This window comes from Mandrillus leucophaeus, unplaced genomic scaffold (assembly GCF_000951045.1).
Source record: "Mandrillus leucophaeus isolate KB7577 unplaced genomic scaffold, Mleu.le_1.0 Scaffold181, whole genome shotgun sequence".
Lineage (NCBI taxonomy): Eukaryota > Metazoa > Chordata > Mammalia > Primates > Cercopithecidae > Mandrillus > Mandrillus leucophaeus.
This window is the reverse complement of record NW_012101821.1, coordinates 953530-975408: the sequence shown is the minus strand read 5'-3', so window position 1 is coordinate 975408 and position 21879 is coordinate 953530. Positions and strand designations below refer to the sequence as shown.

The 21879-nt window shown below is 35.0% G+C and overlaps 1 protein-coding gene and 1 long non-coding RNA gene across 3 annotated transcripts in view; one reads left to right on the top strand and one right to left on the bottom strand.

Moving 5' to 3' along the window:
* The window catches only part of PDE5A (phosphodiesterase 5A, cGMP-specific), a 128829-nt gene that overhangs the window by 33511 nt on the left and 73439 nt on the right, over nt 1-21879 (bottom strand). For both annotated transcript variants that reach the window (XM_011977595.1, XM_011977596.1), the window contains exons 10-11: nt 14701-14876; nt 11212-11271 (exon numbers count right to left, since the gene is read on the bottom strand). In XM_011977595.1, coding sequence (XP_011832985.1) covers nt 11212-11271; nt 14701-14876 — 236 coding nt within the window. The remainder of the gene's footprint in view (nt 1-11211; nt 11272-14700; nt 14877-21879) is intronic.
* Nucleotides 1-21879, top strand: part of LOC105537907 — a 57435-nt gene that overhangs the window by 33477 nt on the left and 2079 nt on the right. The window contains exons 5-6 of the long non-coding RNA XR_001005799.1: nt 954-1003; nt 15973-16065. This is a non-coding gene — a long non-coding RNA (uncharacterized LOC105537907). The remainder of the gene's footprint in view (nt 1-953; nt 1004-15972; nt 16066-21879) is intronic.

Here is a 21879-nt window from a genome sequence, read left to right as displayed (position 1 = left end):
AAGCCTAACACAAAGAACATATTTTAAAGATTCTGTAAAACAATAAGGTACTATAAATGTAAATATATATATGTATTTTTATGGTAGTTCAAAACCACTGGAACTGTGATACCACCTAATACCACCCAATATTGCTTATTTATATGAGAGCACAATGTCTGAATTCTTGGACAAAACAGTTTAGATATTAGTGTTTAACTCAAATACAGTCAAGCTCTTATGGGACTATTGTTTTAATGTCAAATTAACCAAATATGGAATGCAAAAAAATAAAAAAACAAAGCTCATTGGATTAAAGATTCAATCTGACAATTTGATGGTATATGTATTCTTATGGGTTCTTTAATTGTATCTGCCACTCAAACTAATAAAGAAACTAGTTGGCCTCTAATGACTCTTCAAAGGAATTATATCATAAGTCACCTTTTTATGATCCTTTTCTAATACCATGGCCCTTTTTTCACCATTCTTGCAAAAATTAAAAATTAAAAAAAAATTCAACTCTGGACATGAAGAGCCACTAACAGTGGAACGAGAGTTAATCTTTAAGTGCAGGAATGTCTTGAGTTAAAGCAGTAGTCAGAGTTATAAAAATATTTTAATTTTGCAGTGACCTTCAAGCTAATTGTTCTAAATACCATCTGACTGATAAGGAGCTAAAAAGTAAACTGATGTCCAGCTGACAAAATGCTAGATCAGCTACCATATTTACATTTCAGCATGAGATGACTACCACAAACAGAAACTTAAAAGCAAAGTGAAGCAAGTGATAAAAAGGAATGTCTGCTATTGGTGGTACTAGTCCAGATGTTTCACTGACTTTGTCACCCTGAACAAGATGTTCAACCTCTCTGCCTGCTTTTTTGAATGTGTAAAAGAAGGAAGTTGGAGTAGACTATCTCTAAGGTTTAACATTTTCTGAGATGTTAACACATTTATCTCTGCATCCACAGGACTCAAACACCTCTTACTGCCTCCTCACTTTGAAACTAAATGCCATACTGTGAGTGGCATCTAGATCTTGCCATTGACTTTCCTGTACAGGGCCTAAACTCAATCTGTGATTTTCTCAGCATTTAAGGTACATGGATGGGTGCACCTTGGCAGTTATGACCATGTTGTATTTTTCATGCTCGATTCCATACACATCACTTTGGTCCTGCTTCCTCACAGGTAGTAGAAGGAGTGATATTTCACAGCTCCTGGTTTAAACAGAGGACCCTAGCCTCTACTGGGTTGAAGTAGTGGAGGGTTAGACTCAGTATGTGGTAGCCTCTCTTCTTATTGCAATAATGTTCTAAATTTTAAAAACTGACTTTTCTGAAATTGTCATCTGTCTTTGTTTTTTTTTTTTTTTTCAGGGATGGGGAGGTGTGTATATATTTGCCATCTATTTTTAAGGTTAATTAATAATCTCTCTCTCACAAGAGAGAAGAAGAAGGCTGTCTTCCAGGTCTCTTTGTTTCTTCTCTGCCTAGAATGCATATTCCCATGTTTTCACATAGCTAATTCTTTAACTTTTTTTGTGTCTCAGCTGCATCAGGGAAACATTCACTAGTCCTTGTGACAGCAAGGCTCCATCAACATCTGTTTCAACCTTTTTCTAGTGAGTCTTCATCTTCTGAAAAGGCTAGACAGCTAACAAAAATACATTTCCTTGACTCCCTTGCAACTAGGGTTCCAGATAGATTTGGTTTCGGCAATGAGGTAAACTTGAGACTTGAATTTCAAACGAATGCAGTGACACACGGGAAACTCATTATTATTTTCGGGGGACATGACTCTAGAGGGAATACTACAGTCCGGCAGCTTGCAGTTCTGCCAGCAGCTTTCTGACTCTGGCCTACGAACGTGGAAGTTTCCATAGTGAGCCAAATCTGCAATTTTGTTGTAGGACTTATTCCTGGGATGACTTATCTACCCTTTCCAATGATTTGAAAGTACTTAGTTAAATTCTTTCCTGCTTAAAATAGCTACAGTAGTTCCTACTACCCGCAATTGAACCCTGTTGGTGCTCTATTTTGCCACAAAAGCATGTGTAGGCAACAGACTCTCAAGGATAGAAATTGGGGTTTGGATACTTGACCTGATGGGTTTGAAGGCAGAGGGGGACCCGTTTCCATTAGAGCAGTGGCTCTCAAAGTTAAGTTCCTGGACCAGCAATATCAGCATCTGGGAACTTGTTAAAAATACAAATTCTTGGGCCCCAACACAGACCTACTGAATCAGAAACCCTGGGAGTTGGGCTCAGCAATCTGTGTTATAAAAACCTTCCAGGTGATTCTGATGAATGCTGAAATTTGAGAACTACTGCATTAGGGATAGGTTATTGGTAGTAAATGGTAGTTAACAGTCATTTTAAGTGAACATTTTAGAACAAAATGCCTTTTTGTGGACCCAGTGGTGACTGCCATATTACAGAGTGATGGGCAGAAACTGTAAGTGGGTTGGCTGCTTCTTGCTGTGTCGGAGAGATTAAAGAAAGAAAATGAAGGGTTCTGGACTTTAAATTTTTGGCTCAAATAATGGTCTGAAAACTAGGGAATTTTTATGGCTTTCTTAAAACAGCCTATTTCTTGTAGCACTGATGTAGACAAAACCCAAGTGTAGTCTTATCCTACAGGTTGGTGAATTACAGTGTAGGTTGAAATCACAGACTTGCCATGTCTCCTATGTGAAAATTAAAGCACTGATTAGGAAGGAGTGGAGCACCAAGAAAGGTAATTGAGACATTTGAAAAGATCTGGATAATGATATGTATCTCAGACCATTCACTCTAGGATATGTTTCTATGTAATTTCACAATGTTTTACACTTTACAGTCCTACCTCTTTTTCCTAATTGTAATTATATAAATTGCATAATTATCTTATATATGACTTTTTATTCATTGTTATATTCGGAGCACCTAATATAATGCCTGCATAGAATAGGAGTTAAATATTGAATGAATAAATTAATGCGTCTTTAAATCATCTAGTACCTAATCAGTTCTCCATATTATGCAGAAATATTTCATATAAATTTCATTTGGCACAGAGCTATAGTATAAATATTCATATTAGTAATGAACTATACTGTGGCAGAAACAACCAATATGTTATGGTACATGCCTTTTTCTCTTAAAGTTCAATTATTCAATTTATTTCCTTTTGAAAAATTTTAATGATAATTGAGTTTCTTCTTTCTTCTACACAACAAATACTCCATTGCTATAATTTTTAAAAATCTGTTACAGTTTGTCTTAATAATCATTAAGATTTGATTCTCTCACTTCCAACAACACTGGAAACCCAGGATGAGAAAGCAGTGACCAGTTTTCCAATTTTTAGTTGCTTTTGTAGGAAGTTACTGAAAATGGTGAATTCCAGATTGCTCCCCATAAGTAGAGAATTGGTTATACATTCTGAATAAAAGGTTTACACTATTTTGTGCTTACAAAATATGACACATTTTCCTCCAGTAAGCTTTCCACCTACCTAATTCAACTTAAGCTAATTTAAACATGAGTGTATAATTTCTTTTTTTTCTTTTTTCTTGAGACGGAGTCTCACTCTGTCATCCAGGCTGGAGTGCAGTGGCATGATCTTGGCTCACCGCAACCTCCACCTTCCGTGTTCAAGCGACTCTCCTGCCTCAGCGTCCCGAGTAGCTGGGACTACAGGTGCGTGACACCACACTGGCTAATTTTTGTATTTTCAGTAGAGAAGGGGTTTCACCATGTTGGCCAGGCTGGTCTCACACTCCTGAGCTCAAGTGATCTGTTCACCTTGGCCTCCCAAAGTGTTGGGATTACAGGCGTGAGCCACCACACCTGGCCAAAAAAATGAGCATATAATTTTTTGAGTGCTTATTATTGGAATGGCTAGTGCAAAAAGGCTTGGAACATCATAGGAACATAAAGATCTCAATGGTATTGCTACTAGATATTGTAAATTGACATCCCTTCCCCTACCTATTGCCACTATGAACAAAAACTAATACTTAATGGAGCATATGTACCAGGAACTCTAGTTATTGGTACATATGCTCTGATTCTGTGAGGTAAATTCTTTTATTATCCTCATTTTACAGAGAAAGAAACTGAAGCACAAATAAGTCACATATTTGCCTGACATCACATACCTGGAATTTGAACCTAGGTATCTCTCTTTCTCTAGCACACAATGCTCTCCATCTTGCTACAGTCACAAATATGAAAGCTGACAATGAAAACGTTACCTAAGTGTCCCTCAACATGGCTGGCTCTATCACCCGTTTGTAGGCTGTTTTATATATTTAATAAACTCTCGAATTATTTCTAGTTTCTAAATTACTTTAAGGGAAAAGAAAGCAAAATCTTATTAAATGTATTGAAGGAGCTTGATCTGTGTTTCTTTTTCCTTCATGCTAGATTATAGGATCTCTAAAAGTCTGGGTTTTCCAGATCCATTCGCTGATTCATTCATTGATTCAATAATTCTACAAAACACATAAACCAAGCTCATATAAAGCAATCACTAAATGATAGCTATTATTATTATCACCAAGAACTAACAGCCTGAAGGGAAAGATAGATACATATTTGAAATACATATTTTTTAAGTGGAATAACAGAAGGAAGTATGTTAGTAGTTTGCCCAAGTGATCCCTAACAACACAATGATACAGAATGTGAGTCCACATTTTACTCTTTTCATTAAAGAGAATCTTTCCTGAGCTTTATCAACGCCTCACTTAAGACAAATGACAGCCCTCCTTTTGTTCAACTTTTTATCATTATAATGGCTATTCACACAACAAAAGGGACATACTTGTGTCCCTTTTACACAAGTATAGAGAGTGCCTTTTTGTTTATTCAATAGAGAAGAAACTTTTAATGTATGGTCTCCTTGAAGCCCATAAAGCATGTGTTTGTAGAAAATAATGTACTTGGGTAAAGTAAATATAATGATCATTTAAAAATTATTACATTTCTAATTTCTAGTGGCTGCCTCATGAGAAAGGTCTATATTTAGGCTACAGTAAAGTCTCTGGTAACTTCAGCAGAAAATAAAGACATGTGGCTACATGGCTATGCAATTTGCTCAGTTGTGTAATCTTTGTACAAAAAAGGGTCATACTGCTATCAAAGGCCTTCTGCTTGCCTTAGGTCTGAAGCATGAAATCTTAAGAGCCAAAATAAAAATTATGGAAACTGGAAACAATTCCTAATAGCCAACTGCTAAGAAAAGAAAAGGCTCTTTATTCAGAAAGTTATTTATTAAAGTAAGTGTGAAAAGAAGGGCAGTGACAGAACTTGATCTTTCATAAAATTCTTCCAATTAGCCTCAGTGTTGTATAAAGGCATTTTGTTATATTGCTCCTTGGTATTTATTCAATATAAACAGTTAACAGGAAAAAAGGTTTCAATCTCAATAATCCATTTTTTAAAGAAATTATTTGTATTAGATATTTGATGAGTTATATCAGTAGCTGCAAGGAGACATCTTCTGCCAGGTGTTTTAAGCTCTTCTTATCAGCCCTGACCACCACCCCTACCCTCACAGGATGCTTCTTAATGGAGAACAGTTTAATTCCAGGTCTCTGAATAAAGCCATCTTGACAGCCGCCACATTACACCTTATGGAAGACTATTTATTATCTCTCTTCTCCACTTTCCACATGCACAAAAGGAGTGTTTTTAAAGAAGAAACCACACAATTAGTTTATAAGGCTTTTAGAATTTATCTTTTTCCAAGAGGGAAGTGAATCCAAAGACAGATAAGAAAGAAAACTACTTTTAAAAAGGGAGTGAGTATGAAACTCAGTAAATCTTGCAGACAGTAAAGAGGTGAATCAGGCACAGTGGGACTGGACTAGTATATTTTCTTTAATAACAGCATCAACATGTTATATGATTTTTCCTTTTTTTCTAACATTATATAAGTGAATCCCTTTAAATCTCAATAAGAAAGAGGCACCAACTATAAAAAGCTTTATAATGTGCTTATAGTTTTTCAAAATCATATAGAAAGCATGTAATAATGCTAAGATTCTGATATAATATGCATACATTTATAAGAAAAACTATAGAATAAATTTATGATTGCAATTGGGAATAATATACACAGATCTGATTACCATCTTGGTTACTGAGTTCCGAATAAAAAAATTTTACTAAAACTATGGTATTTAGAACTATACACAGTAGTTAGCACAGAAGAAGCTCAAGAACGGTGCCCTCATACTTTGGGGCTAAGCCTATCATTGGAAGTAACCCACTAGTAAAATCAAATCAAAACAGACAAGATTAGCTTGTCACATGAAGGCAGGAAGAATCAAACAGAAAATCTAATAAGTCTTGCCAGTGTGAAAAACATGTAGCCCAGTTAATGTTACGTATGTCTACAAAAATCAATATCTCAATTGATGGTATACAGAAAGTCCAAAGTATTGTTGCAGAGGATTTCTAGGACTGTTTGAGGAAGATGATGTCTTACTTCAGGGCTTCCCAATCACTGAGTTGTGGACTGGTACCCGACCGTTGCTGGTTGGGAACCAGGCCACATAGCAGGACGTGGTGAGCAGTGGGAGTGAGAATTACTGCCTGAGCTTCGCCTCCTGTCAGATCAGTGACAGCATGAGATTCTCATAGGAGCGTGAGAACTGCACATGCGAGGGATATCTTGGTTGCATACTCCTTATGAGAATCTAATGCCTGATAATCTGAGGTGAAACAGTTTCATCCCGAAACTATTCCCATACCCACTATGTCTCCATTCCTCATCCCTCCACCAACCCCTGGAAAAACCGTCTTCCACAAAATCAGTCCCTGGTGCCAAAAAGGTTGGGGACCACTGCCTTACTGGATGCCATAAGTAATTACAGTTCAGTGATAGTGGTTATCAAGATAGTAGGGCCAACACTTCTTTGTTAAATTATCTGCTCAAAATTTTTCCATTTATAATCTGGCCATCCATGCAGAGTTTTCAGAAAGTGAAGGAATATGATGGTCATCTTGACATAAGGAACTTGATCAGTGCCGTAACACTGATCAAATGTTAGGCATCAGAGATTTGGGTCAGGTACCTGTCTCTGGCCCTTACTGCTGTCACCTGCAGCAATCACACACATGCCTGATCAAGACAGGGTCATATGAAGTTTTTGGCTCTGAAAGGTTAAGGTCAAGATGAGGAAAATTCTGGCCTAAGAAATACTGCCTAAATGGTCAGCTAAGCTATAAGGACTGAACTGAATCAGCACTGACTCTGTGACAAAAATGAGAAGCTATTTTATAAAAGCAAACCCTAATATATATATTTTACTGCTCTAACAAGAAAGGAAGGCTGCTGGGTCTGACTCGCAGACCCTGACAGAGCGACGGATGAGAAAATGCACTCTGACACAGATATCCAATGGAAGAGCGGGCCAGGGGACCAGGTTACCCACAGAAAGAGTTGTAGCAGCCACAGCCCTGACAAGCTGGTGCTGCGGGCATTTATTTAGTACAGATTTAATGACACAGGCCTTGAGTCAATACACTTGTGGGTAATTAACATGGTCGCCCCTACCCCCTTTTTATCTAACCTAAGCTTTTAGGCACCAGATAAGAGAATCTGGCTGCCTTCAGCCAAATCCTTTTCTGAAGCTTTTATAAAACCTCCCAGCCTTCCAAGAAGGTTTGCATCTTTCCACAGTTTTTCCCGCCACCCTGACCGATCTCCTACAGAAGGCAAAAAAGGCTGTCAGTCAATCAATGAATCAAATATTTACTTCCTAGTTGTTCAGATAATAAATAAATGCTTATTATATTCTGATAATTAATTAACTTTCTAATACCATAATAGGTTAACTGGGGTCCTTTTATTATTATCTCAGCAACTTGCAACCAAGGATCATTAAAAGGTATATGGCAAAATGCTCAGTTTAATGCCTAATTTATGCTACACCCAATTTTAAGCCAAGAGAAGGTTAGATTTATAATGGGATAAAACACTCAAGCAACAGAAGTGGAAAAAATAAGGATTCTGAATTTCCTATCCACTAATTACTTTGTTACAACTGGAGAACTTTATGTGGCTACAGGTATAAATATTTAGTAGATTTAATTCTCTTAAGAATAAATTTGTTAAAATAAAAGTTAAGAAAATATTTGATAGCTTTTCCATTTATTTTAGGTTTTAAATTGAGATAATCAGACAAATGACAGCAATTTTGGTGATTGCTGGATGATACAAACACCTGTGTAGCTAGGGCTGTACAGGAATTTTTATTTGGTTGACAGAAAACTAGAACTGAAATCAATTGCTGAATTTCAACCAATTTAAGTGAATTACTTGACCTACAAGCTATATAACCCTAAATTTATCAATGCAGCTGCCAGAAATCTATTTTCTGAATGCAACAACAGCTGGTTTTGAACAATACTGCAATACAGCAATTTTCAGTTATTCCGAAGTATTTTTCTCTTGCTAAAATTATGAACGTAATTGAGAAAATAATTTTCAGGTTTTTCTGAAAGACTACTATTTTCAAAGTGAAAAACAAACTTGAATATAATTTTTAGAAATTACTTGCTTTATTTTTTTTTTTTCACCTAGAACAACACATATAATGGTAGAGTGTAACCCTCACCTTCATTTTAGAAATTACCCTACAGTGCCTGCAGGCACTTCAATATGTAGATAATTTCCAAATCACCAAACATACTGCTTGAAAACTACATCCTTCTAGGAAGAATAGACAAATGGGCCAGTTAAGCCTGAGGTAAATAATACTTTAAACCTGTAAAGCTTTGTAAATAATTGAAACACTGCTCATTACTTCAAACACTGTCATCAACACACAAAATAAATACAGACAATTCCATATGAGGTTAACCCAAAAAGGACCTTAACCTTTCAGGTAAAATTAGTATCTAAAGTTCCTAGAATTGTTTTTCTTGGCAGTTAACTCAGTTTCACTGGCAAATGACTCAGTTTCTTACTCATGGATTTAACTGATAATGTTTACAAGTTCTCAATTTACTTTGTTCCTGACTAATTTACTCTCTCTCCTGTGCTGTGCAATCTTGTGTGGGCTCTGGATACAGACTGCCTGGATTTAATACTGGCACCATTCCCTCCTTACAACCTAATGAGATCCTGAGAAGCACAATCGAAACTCTCTAAGCCACAAATTCTCTCTTAGAAACTGCTAACAATACTGACCATGTAGGTTGTGGATTCAGTAAACTTAGTTGACTCACAAAAAGAAGTTAAAACATGCTTGGTATACAGGAAGTGCTCAACAAATGTAGCTATTATTATTATCTGTATCCTCTTGTTTGGGCAAAAGAAATGTTGCTCTTTCATGCCTAGGCCTCTTCAAGGTCCTTATGTCTTCACTGTCTTGCATTGTCAGTCTCACACTGACTCCTGTGCCTTCGCCTTTGTCTAAGAACATTCTGCCTCTCTTGCTTGTGAGCAAGGTCTGCTCACACATTCAAAACCTAACCAAACAATAAAAAACTTCACATGATTCAGGCAACACCCTTCATAGCTGCTCCTCCACTCTCTTTTACACAAAACATTATAATTTTTGAATAGTCTACATTCATTTCTTCCACTATTTACTTTTACCTTTTGCAGTTTCACTTCCCTGAAACTGCTTTCTCAATAGTCACTTAATCAACGAATCCACAGCAGTTTTTTCACAATCCTCGTATTTCTCAACCTTCCTACCACTGATGAGATCTCCTCCCTTTTTGAAACTGCTTTATTTTGCCTTCTGTGCCACTGCACTATCCTAAATCTTCCTCCTTGTTTAAGTACCACTTCTCTACCTTCTTAGCTGTTTTCTTTTCCTGTTCCTTCCATCTAAGCCTATATTCACAGGAGTTCTGTTCTCAGTCTTTCCCTACCTCTCTGCACTTTCTCCAATTGATGCACCCCTATGATTTCACTACCATGGGATGTTAACTACCAAATCTCCACCTCTAGTTCTAAACACCACCCCATCATCGCTTGAGTTCTGCCTTTTCTGATTGCTGAAGACGTTCACTTGGTTGTTCAACCAGCACCTCAAACTTATCTTGTCCTAAATCAAACCTACAGTTTCAGGGAAGTGAAACTGCAAAAGGTAAAAGTAAATGGTGGAAGAAATGAATACAGACTATTCGAAAATTACAATGGTTTGTGTAAAAGAGAGTGGAGGAGCAGCTACGAAGGGTGAAGACTGAATCATGTGATTCTTAATATTCATCTTAATACTTCCACTTTAATGAATTAATGTCATCAGCATTCTTTGAATTGCCAAAGTCAAAATATTTGGATCTTCTTTCCTCTCTCAGCACAGTGTTCTGTGCACAAGCTCTGGATGGTGAACTTGTATCCTCATTCTTCCACTGCATAGCAGTGAACTTGAGCAAGTCACTGGGCTTCTCCAGGCTTCAGTGTGGCTTTCATAACATAGTTATGAAGTTTACATGAGAACACAGTTGTGCAGTTTACATGAGAAGATGGACGTAAGGGCACAAAGAGTTTAGCATGTGGCAAACTATGATGAGGATGACAGAAAAAGAATCTCGATGATCTGTTCACACTTTTCCCATTCCTTACATAACTCTTGTCACATCTCACATGGCCCTTAACCTATGTCATCGCAAATACATTTAAACACAGGAGGACAACCTTGGTTGTAAAGTGTTAAAGTGCCTCAAATTTTCATTAATCTCAACCAAGCCATTCCAAACCAAGACCTACAACATACATCTACTTACATATCTATGTGCTTTTCTCTCATTGTGTGCTAAATAATGCAAAGAGAATTCAGGAACTGACCTTATTTGACCCCAATTTCAAACAGTATTTTATAAGCCGTATGGTCAGAAATTAAAATCACTCTCAATTCTTGATAATACAGAGCAGGTATCAGTAACAAACTATAAATTGTTTTGTTATTACCCTAGCCAAACAACCACCTCATGGTCCCCATTTCCCTAGGAACTAAAAGAAAAGTAAAATTAATTTTGGCCCCAAAAAGATGTAATGATTATAACAATTACTGGAAAACAGTATCAGAATCATACACTGTATTACACAGTCAGTATAAGTTATTTAATGACTTTTGCTTTGTATTATCAGTGACTTTGTATCCCTGCAAGAAAGCAGAGTTAATTAAAGATTTTTATGAGTATCTATCTAAATATTTACCAAATTTGGTTAGATTTGGTGTCTGAAATTAGCAATTTTTAAAAAGAAAAAGAATTACCGCCAACGACTGTAGCTCTCTTGTTTCTTCCTCTGCTGCTGAAGCATGATACGACAGAACCTACAGGGTAGGAAAAGAAGTCCAGGTTACACAGGAGAGAACTACCAAATGTAGACTAGAACTTCAAGCTTGGAAATCTGCTAAATCTTCCTGGAGAGATAATTAGAATCCTCAGAATGCCAAATCTTGTTTGCTGCTTTCTTCAACAGTGAAAAACCCAGATTTAGATTCCATCGCTTGTTTTGAAAAACAAAAAGTTATACTCCCTACATTTAAAGAAAACTCTTGTAACTTCCATTCTGACATTATTGCTATAACAAACACATTATTTATAAGCCAGCCTAGAAATAACTTTTGGCTCAAACTTGACAGAAAATTTATTTTGTTTTGTTTTGTTTTTTAAGACAATATTGACCTTTAGTTATTTTTGCTTGTGTACAGAATTAAAGGGAAAATCTTTGCATAATCTGACATTTTGATGTTAATATTTGGAAAGAAAGTAGTCTAGAAGTGGCTCTCAGATGAGGCCTGTAACCATTCTAGAATTCACACAGAAAAACTGGATGCCTGGGACATAGTCATACAGATTTAAGGATCCCTTTACACTCCTACAATTCAAGAGCTGAGAAGAGAGTAGTGCTGGCCTGTAAAGCCACCCCTTGACAGTTGAGGACACTGAGGCTCAGGGAGTCTCATGATTTGGCTGTAAGCTCACACCTAGTGAGAGGACAAGGAGACTTAGGACCCAGCTTTCAATTCCTAACCTATACACGTTCCATTACTTAGTAGAGTTAAAAAATCAGGCTTATTAACTGAATTTCCATTGTCAAAAGTCATCATTTCTAAGTACAGGTTGAGCACCCCAAACCTAAAAATCTGAAATCCAAAACGCTCTAGTGAGCATTTCCTTTTGAGTGTCATGCTGCTGCTCAGAGTTTTGGATTTTGAAACATTTTTGGGTTTGAGATTTTTGGATTTGGACTGCTCAACCGTTAAGTATAATGCACATATTTCAAAAATCTGAAAAAAAAATGCAAAATACAAAACACTTCTGGTCCCAAGCATTTCATGTAAGGGCTACTCAAACTGCAAAGCGATTTTTTAAAACATTCTTTTAAACCAAAGTAGTGGTTGTATTTAAAATACCTATTGTGCTTTGAAAGCATATTTTTTCAAAGTTCATTTTTGACAGAGACTACACAGATTTACAAAAAAAACCCAAAAGCTTAAAAATCATTGATGAAAAGGTAGCTCATTTTCAGACTTTAAATGGTGAGTAAGGTAATTCAGCAACCCAAACCAGTATTTCTTCAACCAGTCTTTAAAATTTTAAGTAATGAAAAATTTAAAGCCAAATGATACATATTTGTACCATCTTATGATTTAGAACTGTTACAATACTGCACTACATTGCATCTTTTTTGCCATTTGAACCATTAATCACTAGGAAACCTCAAGAAACTCACAACTGCTCTCTCCTGTACATGTGAAATTGATGGGTCATGGCTATAACCTGTTGCTACTGAGACCATAGTGGTGGTTCCCCAAGAAAAGGTAAGACTGTGACCATGAATTAGACTAATACTAACAAGTGCAGTGCAACATGGATATATGAATAAAGAAATGACACAATAAATTCTAAGTTAAAAAAAAGTTTATCACACACAAAAGATAAAAATAACATCTTACACATGGGGCATAAGGATTAACTGTTTTAATACACGTAAGCATTAGAATACACTTGAAACATTTGATAAATTTAGTTATTTTTATTGTCATCATTGTTTTATTGTTATTAGAATGATCACAATTTCCAAGTCAAAATAATTCACTATCTTTTGAAGACCTGAGGGATTTGTGCCCTTGGCTTTTGTCCAATGGCCTCATAAAGAAAGGACCATTTTTTTTCAAAGTTGTATCTATGATCATAGAAATGACTTCACATATGACCTGAAATAAAAAACTTTTTATACTAGGTTAAAGCCTAATTATCCATATAATTAACTGAAGGAGAGCTACAAAGATGGAAGTAAGTCTCAATCAGGAAAATATTCAGAGATTTTGAACAAAGTAATACAAAGTGTGGGATTGCTTCAAACTAAGCCAATGGGAGGGGAAGGGAAGTGCAGAGGAGTGAGGTGGGAATGGATGGAGTGATAATGGCCATGGGTTGATAATTACTGAATGGATCATGAGGACGTGAGGGCTTATTAAGCTGTTCTCTCTACTTCTGTATATATTTGAAACTTTCCATAATAAAGCATTAAAAAAAAGAAATAACTTCTAATTGATAGCTTAGATTCAATTTTTCAATGAGAAACCATGGAACTGAAAAAATTAGATTAAATATTATATATAAAATATATAAACACATACACAGATACATGTATATATGTGTATATGTATATTTAAAGCTATTTGTACACATACGTACATGTGTACATGTACCTAATTGAAACTATATTTGAACTATATACTTTTGTGTATATGTGTACATATATACTTGAAACAGATGTCCACTGGTTTATAATTGAACGTCTTTTATATAATACTATAGTAAACCTATTAGTATAATATATTTGGCATAGAAAGTAAAGGGTACTATCTGGTAAATTTTATATAACATATGTCCCTCTAGCTCTTTAGGTTAGTTATGTACTTAAGAGAGATTGAGGGAAATGTTATTATATCCCAAACACTGATTTTCTCTAATTTCATCTAGATAAGAAATCTCCATGTTACATCAATTGAATAATTTCAAGGCAGTTAGTGAAACATATATAGAAAGGACTGACCCTGTTGGAGTTGGCCGGTCCTTTGTGAGAAAGAGCATTCCTCGGTCAGTACCTGGGAGCCAGTGATTTCTTTACTCGCTACCTGCACCTTCAGTCACTTGGGGGAGCTTGGTAGTCATACAGATTCCGAGCTTCTACCCAAGACTTGCTGAATCAGAACTTTCAGAAGTAGGGTATATAAATTTGTAGTTTCAAATAGTTTCTCAGATGATTCCAGGAGTTAAAACCCTTCCTGCTTTTCATTGATTTTATTGTTTCTTTTCCTTGTTTCTAATTCTCTTAAGAGTGCCTAGGGTTTCTGTTTTTTGTTGTTGTTTGTTTGTTTTTAATTTTTTTTCACAACTGTTCTCACGGAAAGATCAGGCAATGGGAAAGGGACAGATAAGTCGCAGTAGTTATCTGTGTCAATGGTTATTAAAGTCAATATTGCTTTCTACAGAAAAAGCAAAGGCCTAAAGGGATAAACATCCTGAGTTGTGGTTTGGTTATATGACATTTGACAAGTTTCTTAAATATTCTGAGTCTTATTTCTTTCACTCTTTAGTTGAGGATAATAAGGATCTCATCATCTGAATCACATAATTTTGGTGAGGACATAATGACCAAACACACACACACCATGAGTGATTATGAGGGAAAGGTCAAAGCTAAATGTCTGGCTGTCTGGAGTGAGAGGTCCCTAAACTTCACCCACCTCCAATGTGACCATTTGCTTGGCCATGGCTCTCTCCACTGCTTCATACATCTGCGTGTTCTGGATCCCCAAGCCACAAAAGATGACAAAAGCTTCCAGAAACTGTTCGTCATTTCGGTTGAAAGGCTTAACCTTGCCAGTATTCTCCTCCATCTTATTAACAAGTTGGCAAACCCCTATAACAATCCAAGAGATTGAGCAAATGTTATTGTTGATTATCATCGTTTTTGTGCATTTTAACAAACACACCCAAAGATTGTCTTATACTTTTCTCTTAGGAATGCTTAGTGTGTCAAAATAAGCAAATTAACCCCCACAAATATAAGCTAGAGAAGTAAACAGAATTTATATGAGAACTAGTTTCACGTAGTTCAAAATGTACATTGCTGGCGTTCAAAAAATCCTAGAGTACTATTTTCTTCCAGACTCAGTCACGAATTTTAGATCAGTTGAGTCCCCAAAGACAATTTGTCCTTTGGAAACTAATTGGATTTTTGTACACTTGCCAAGAGAACAATTCTGATGTACATCAGAATTTTGGGTCAAACAGATCTCCTTTCCTTACTGAGAAACCAGAAGTTTAAATACACACACACACACACACACACACACACACACACACACACACAAAATAGAATGCAGAAAGGAGGCAACTGACATAGGAAGTCTCAAATTTCAAATCTATGCCTCTGTATCCAGGAGAATCAAATTTGCAGAAAACTTCTGATGCTGCAAATAAGTATGCAAATAAAAATGACTACTTAGAAATAAAAGTCAAACATGTAGTCAACATAAATGGAACATTAGGATAAATCTAGGAACATCAACATCTTCACTGCAGTGGTTGTTCTATGAGTTTCTGAGCCTAGTGGTCTCACCGATGACCCAGCCTACCTCTGTGTAAACAAAGTATTGTTAAAGTCCTTATCATTTCTGTCTCTGAGTATATAATAACAGACTTACACCATGTGCCCACTGTGGGATACACATTGTGCTAAATACTTTGGTAGACATATGATCTCTAGTCTTCACAATTTATTCTGTGAGGCAGATGTGACCATCCTCATTTTACAGATGAGGAAACTGAATCTCAGAAAGGTTACATCATTTGCTCTAAGCCACTTAGCTGGTATGTGTGGGTCTAAAATTCAATCTCCAACTCAGCCTGCCACAAGGGCCACTCTCAACTGCCATACTACCTGTCAGATCATTGCTAGCAGTGCCCTGGTTGCATCTTGGCTTGCCCACACCTCTGCTCATGCTTTTCCACAGGTGTGCACTGCTCCCCACTGCCTTCCCTCCTGCCTCACCAGTTGATCCCTATACCTCCTTCACAGTGAGCTCCAGGAGGCCTCTAACTTACACGTGAGGCAGGCATTTTTCTGTTCCCTTAACATGACCAGTTGGTGTATCATAGCAAATTTTATTTCTATCTCTCTTTCTAGACTGTTAGTATCTTGGGCTTAGAGTTTTATTTATTTTTTTCAGCTCCATTTCTTCAGCTGGCAAAATGCCTAGCATATAGTAGGAACTAAAAAAATGTTTTCTGAATTAATGAAAGAATGTAGAATTGCGGCTCTGACTGAACTAGTTTCCCATGAAGACTGTAATAGTCTATTATCCTTTATTTTTCCTGGAGCACAAAAGGATTACATAGAGTCTGGAAGATGGTTGCACATTAAGCTCCTTTACCACTATCAATGTTCACTTTCTTTACTTTTCATACTATAAATGATCTGGACTCCCCTTTTTGCTCTTTTTGTTTGTTTATCTACTTTAAACAGTAAAGATATCTATATGCTTATCTATTAGCATTAGTGCTGCAGAAGTTACTTTTCTATCAATTATTCCATAATCAAGGGAAACTTTAAACAAGATATAATGAATTTGGACACTGCAAGTAAAAGCCATATACTAAATGGCAATCAGCATTCATTATCTTAAATGTATATATCCTGTGTGTGGAAGAAAACAACAAGAACAACAAAAAACAAAAACAAACCAAGGGTTATGTCCTCCAACCTTTGTGAATCCCCAAATTATAAATATGGAACTGTTTACACAGGCTTCTGTCTCCCAAATCATATTTTCTTGAGAGTCACGTTTCATGCCCTTATCCTCACATCGCAATGGAATTGCCTTTCAGTTCTACCAAAGTTTTCTCCTACTCGATAGCCTTTTTCATAAACAAGATTTTAAAAATTACTTCCTAAGAATTACTACACGTATAGCAAGAAAAGTACAACACAGAGGGGTTATGTGAATACCAAGTAATCTGCGAGGCTTATGACCTAGCTAAGTGTCTCTCTAGTACAGTACTTCAAATCTATGCCTTGGTCAAAATTCACTGAATGAATATATTAAGAGTCGTTAAATTATACCTTTGGAATTGTTCGCAAGTCCTTTAAATGGAATGTTATGTGTGGAAATATCAAGGTTCTGCTGTAACAAATACAGCTCAGAGCAGAACAGCTAAAGTATATCCATGTTATGATCCACCATTATAGATATAGATCTATAGACACAGAGTTAAGCTCTGGGGAAAACAACAACAACAACAACAAATGGGTACTGAAGACAAACCATCCATCTAGGCATATAAATTAATTCTCTTTTGAAAGTGATATGAACAGCCATATTTAAATAGCATTCATGATAATCCCATCGATCTCTTTACACTCTTCAGAAAGTTTAATTATATCAAGCAAAAATACCCATGTTAAAACAAAAAGTTATCAAGAAAAAGAAGGTTTATAACAAATGGGGTTCCCTGTTTAAGAAAACTAAAAACCTGGGCACATTTACAGATAGAGTGTTCACAACTTCTTCCTTAATGATCTAAAAAAGTAAGGAGTACAAAAATGAAATTTAAAACTGGAAATTTGAGATGCCACATTACTCATAAACCATACAAACTCAGAATCATTTATATTTAAAAATGAAATGTTTAATGCCAAACCAAAAATAAAAGAGAACCATTCAGCAAAAATCCATTAATAAGTGCAATCGTAAATTAAAACAATATTCAAAAACATTAGGGGAAAACCAAGAAGTAGTGGTTAGACAGCAAACTATCAGTGCTACCTAATATTATAGAGTTCATAGAGTACTCAAAATGTGGTCATCACAGTAGCTCTGAGAGCTGGTTAGCATTGAAGGCACCTCTGGAAATTATGCTGAAGGGACTAGATGGCTTCTAAAATTAAACAGTTATATTTTATTTTCCATAATTACAGGGATTGGATGTTGTTACCAACCAGTCTTCCTCCTGGCCCTTTGGCAGAACGGGGGGTCAATGCTTATACCCTGCTTGCAGTCTTATGTCCTCTCTACCACCTAACATGGACTCCAAAATTAGCATCCTGCCTTATTAAAGTGTAAAATGTACCTTTATCACCTATCTTGCAAATACTTTCGTTTCTGCACTTTTCATTTGTCAATTGTCTTAATTTGGAGAGGTTTTTGCTATATAAAAGATTTAATTTTTTAAGGAGCCAAAATAATTATCCTTATAATATTCAACTATAGTGCCTTGCTTTTAAAACAGCCTTCCTCATTTTAATGTGATATATAAACCTGTATTTTCCCTAGTACTTTTATACATGTATTACATTTAATCTTATAATCCAACTTAATTTTTTCCCCTAACTGCTATTGGAGTCTTATAACATCTGACCAGTTATCCATTCTCTGATGATCTGAATTGTCACCATATACTAAATTCATATTTGTTTCAACTATTACATACTTTTTCCGCAATTTAATATTTTTGAAATCAGTATGCACATTATGATCAATAGCTTGTCATAGTAAATTGAAGTCATATTTTACTTTCTTGGAGATACACAAAGTGGTGTCTTTCATTCACAAGTATCTTACTTAAAAATAACGAAATACACCCTACTCTGTTATATACAATAACACAATTATATATGCCAGATTGTGGGTCTACATTTAGACTTTCTGTTCTGTTTCATCAATCTTTGCATGTCTTTTAGCACCTATACCATACTTTTAATTATTTTACTTTTATATCATTTTAATTTCTGAATTAAATCTAAATTTAATTTCTGAAAGGGCAATAACCATCAGCTATAATTCTTTTTACACCTCCAGTTGTAAGTATTATCAATGTTTGTAAATGTTGATCAGGAACAACCTCCCCACTCCCATCCAAATCTCACAAGGATACATATTAAAATTGATGCAAATCTAATCTGGGGAGACTTGATATCTCATGAACTAGATTTTAATCATTTCAGAAATGTATTCACTTCTTAATGATTTTTAAGTCACTCAGAATTTTATAGCTTTCCTCATATAGATGGCATATATTTCTGGCCAAGTTTATTCTTTGTTACTATAGTAAATGGGTTTTTTTTTCCCATTGTTTTCTAACAAATTTGTCTTGGCATATATTAAAATTATTTCTCTTTAATAATTTGATAATTAGGCTTCTTATAAAACTCTTACTAGACCAGGTACTTTCAGCTAATTCTTTTTGGGTTTTCCATTTAACAATAATATAATTTGTAAGTTATTTTATTTTGCCTCCTTTTTTTCTGTGTCTCATCTTATTTCAACCATGCCTCCCTTCTGATTGCTTTGGTTAGAATTTCCTTGGGCAATAGCTTTTTTTTTTTTTTTTTTTAAAATAACAAATTCTTTCTCAATTACTCCCATGAACAATTCTAAAATCCTCTCAAGTTAGTATTGGTTACTACCAACTTTTATAGAAATTCTCAATTTCACCAAACGTTAATTCCTATTTGCTACATTGTATTGTCAAATATATTTTAAAATGTCTTCAGTATCTGTAGTTACATTCCTTCGCTCATTACTAGTTGCATTTCTCTCTTAATATCCTCGTTATCTGTTGGAGGTTTCTCTATTATTATTGTGTTTGCCCATTATCTCTTATTTATTTCTTCCCATTTCATAAGTTTATTTTTTCAATTTTTTCTTCTACTTTCCTTCTTCTCATGTATATATTTATTTGGGGAAGGCAGCAGAGTGAGAAAGAGAAAGGTGCTGTTTTTCTAATTTCTACGGTTGAATGCTTAGTTAAAATTTTTTCATTATTTCTTAATAATAATAAAATATTTAAAGCTACATAATTTCCTCTGAGTATAGCTTTGACCATGTATCTTGAGTTTTTATGTTATGTTGATAGAACAATTAATTTTCTAAAATGTTATAATTTAATTATGACTTTTGATTTCTTCTTTGTTATTTAGGAGAATGCTTTTCAGGTTCTAAGTGAGTTTTTTCCTTCCAATTTATCTTTTTGTTATATATGAACAGTTTTAATGCACTGTGATCTATGAAAGTGGCCAATAATTCTGCTTTTCAGAAATGACTGACTTTGTATTGCATATCATCAATATTTGATTTCTGACACATATTTGAGAATAATCTGTATTTTTAAATTCTGAAACATGAAAGTAAAGCTATATATGTCAATTAAATCCACTTAATTTTTATCAATTCTAATGTTTATTTTTTCCTATAATTTAACGCTGACAAGTATACTTCAGGCCCACTATGATGATCGTTTTGTCCATTTCTTCGTGTATTTTTAACAGTTTTAATTTTTGTATGTCAATGATGCTATTTAGTTTATTAGCATTCACGGCAATGACATTTTTCTCTGTGAGTTTTAATTTTACTCAATGAAAGGTGATTCTTTACATTATGCTTTACCATAAATTCTACTTTGTTTGATAGAAATATTGTTATCCCTATTCAATTTTTGCCCATGTTGTATAAAATGTGTCTTTACAAATGACGTATAGTTCACAGGTTCCAGGAATTCCTTGGTGTTTCTGATCCACTAAAGACTACTTCTCTGTTTTCTAGTGCTACTAAAAAGTTTTCCTTATTTTTGTCTTTCTTCAGCCAATTATTAAAGCTGTCATCCTTACACTGATTTTTATTATATAGATCTTCACTTTTGTAATTCTAAACTATAATATCTTAATTCCATTTTTTCTAATTTTCTTCCACCTATTACTGCCCTTATATCCTACAATCTTATTTCCTTGTGCTTATTATAACTAAGCATAATTTACAGTTCTCTGAGAAAAAACCTAGATACTTTAAGTAATACGAGCAATGTATACCATGGAAGACAATGTACAATTATAAACAAATGAACAGATAGTGATATTGCCAAGTGATAAAATTTAATATGAAAAGTAAAATGAAGTATTAGTCAAACTTAAGCTAACATAATATTAGAATACTTATTTATGCCTTGGAATTCTACTGCAACACACAGAAGAGCAGCTCATCTCTCCACGCATTCACCTATTTAAAGGTCCAACCCTGAGTAATTCATTAAATAAAGCCAAAATAAATTAACAGAGTAAGCTAAGATGATGTGGCAGTGACAATCAATGATTCAAAAATTTATTGAGGCCTACTCAAAAAAATTCTGCAGGCATGCAGGTCTCCCAAATTTTATTGATAGAAAGGAACTAAAACACGCCATTTGGAGCATCGGAATGATGTAGGTGTTTAGCCAGTTCAAACAGGCTAACAGAACAAGTTTGAAAGTGTAAGAGACTTAGAAAATTCATTGTGGAAGTAAAAAACAGAACCTTCTTACAGTGTACATGAGAAAGGATGACGATAGTAACCAGCTTACAAATACATATTTATTTCTCATATTTCTCTGTCAAACAATGCGTGGTACAGCACTGTAATTTTTATTTTTATGCTTTTCTTTATTAATAAGGAGATGAAAAAGCAAGCTATTTAAAGTGGAGATGTTCTAAGCATCTGTTTTTGAAAAAAAAATTTTCAATGGGAATAGAACTAATTTCTGGAAAAATTATCCTGAAATTGATATGGAAAAAATAGGCATTAAAATGTCTGGTAAATATGATATGGGAAAAAGGCATATTTAGCATAATAAGTAGGGAAAATAGTTAGTTAAAATAAATGAACGTTCAATGAGAAATATATTTCCTTAAAAGTATTGGAAGCAAAGTAGTGGAAACACTGTGTATTAGCCAGAGCGCTAAGAAAACATTTGATAGGAAACAATACCTCAGGGAATAAATGTGATGGGACAGCGGGCCCCATAGTGGTCTAATGTCTATAATTCCATCTAAATGTCAGTAATGGAAAAAATGAGAGGAAGGAAGAAGATTACAAAAAACACATGTGTCCATC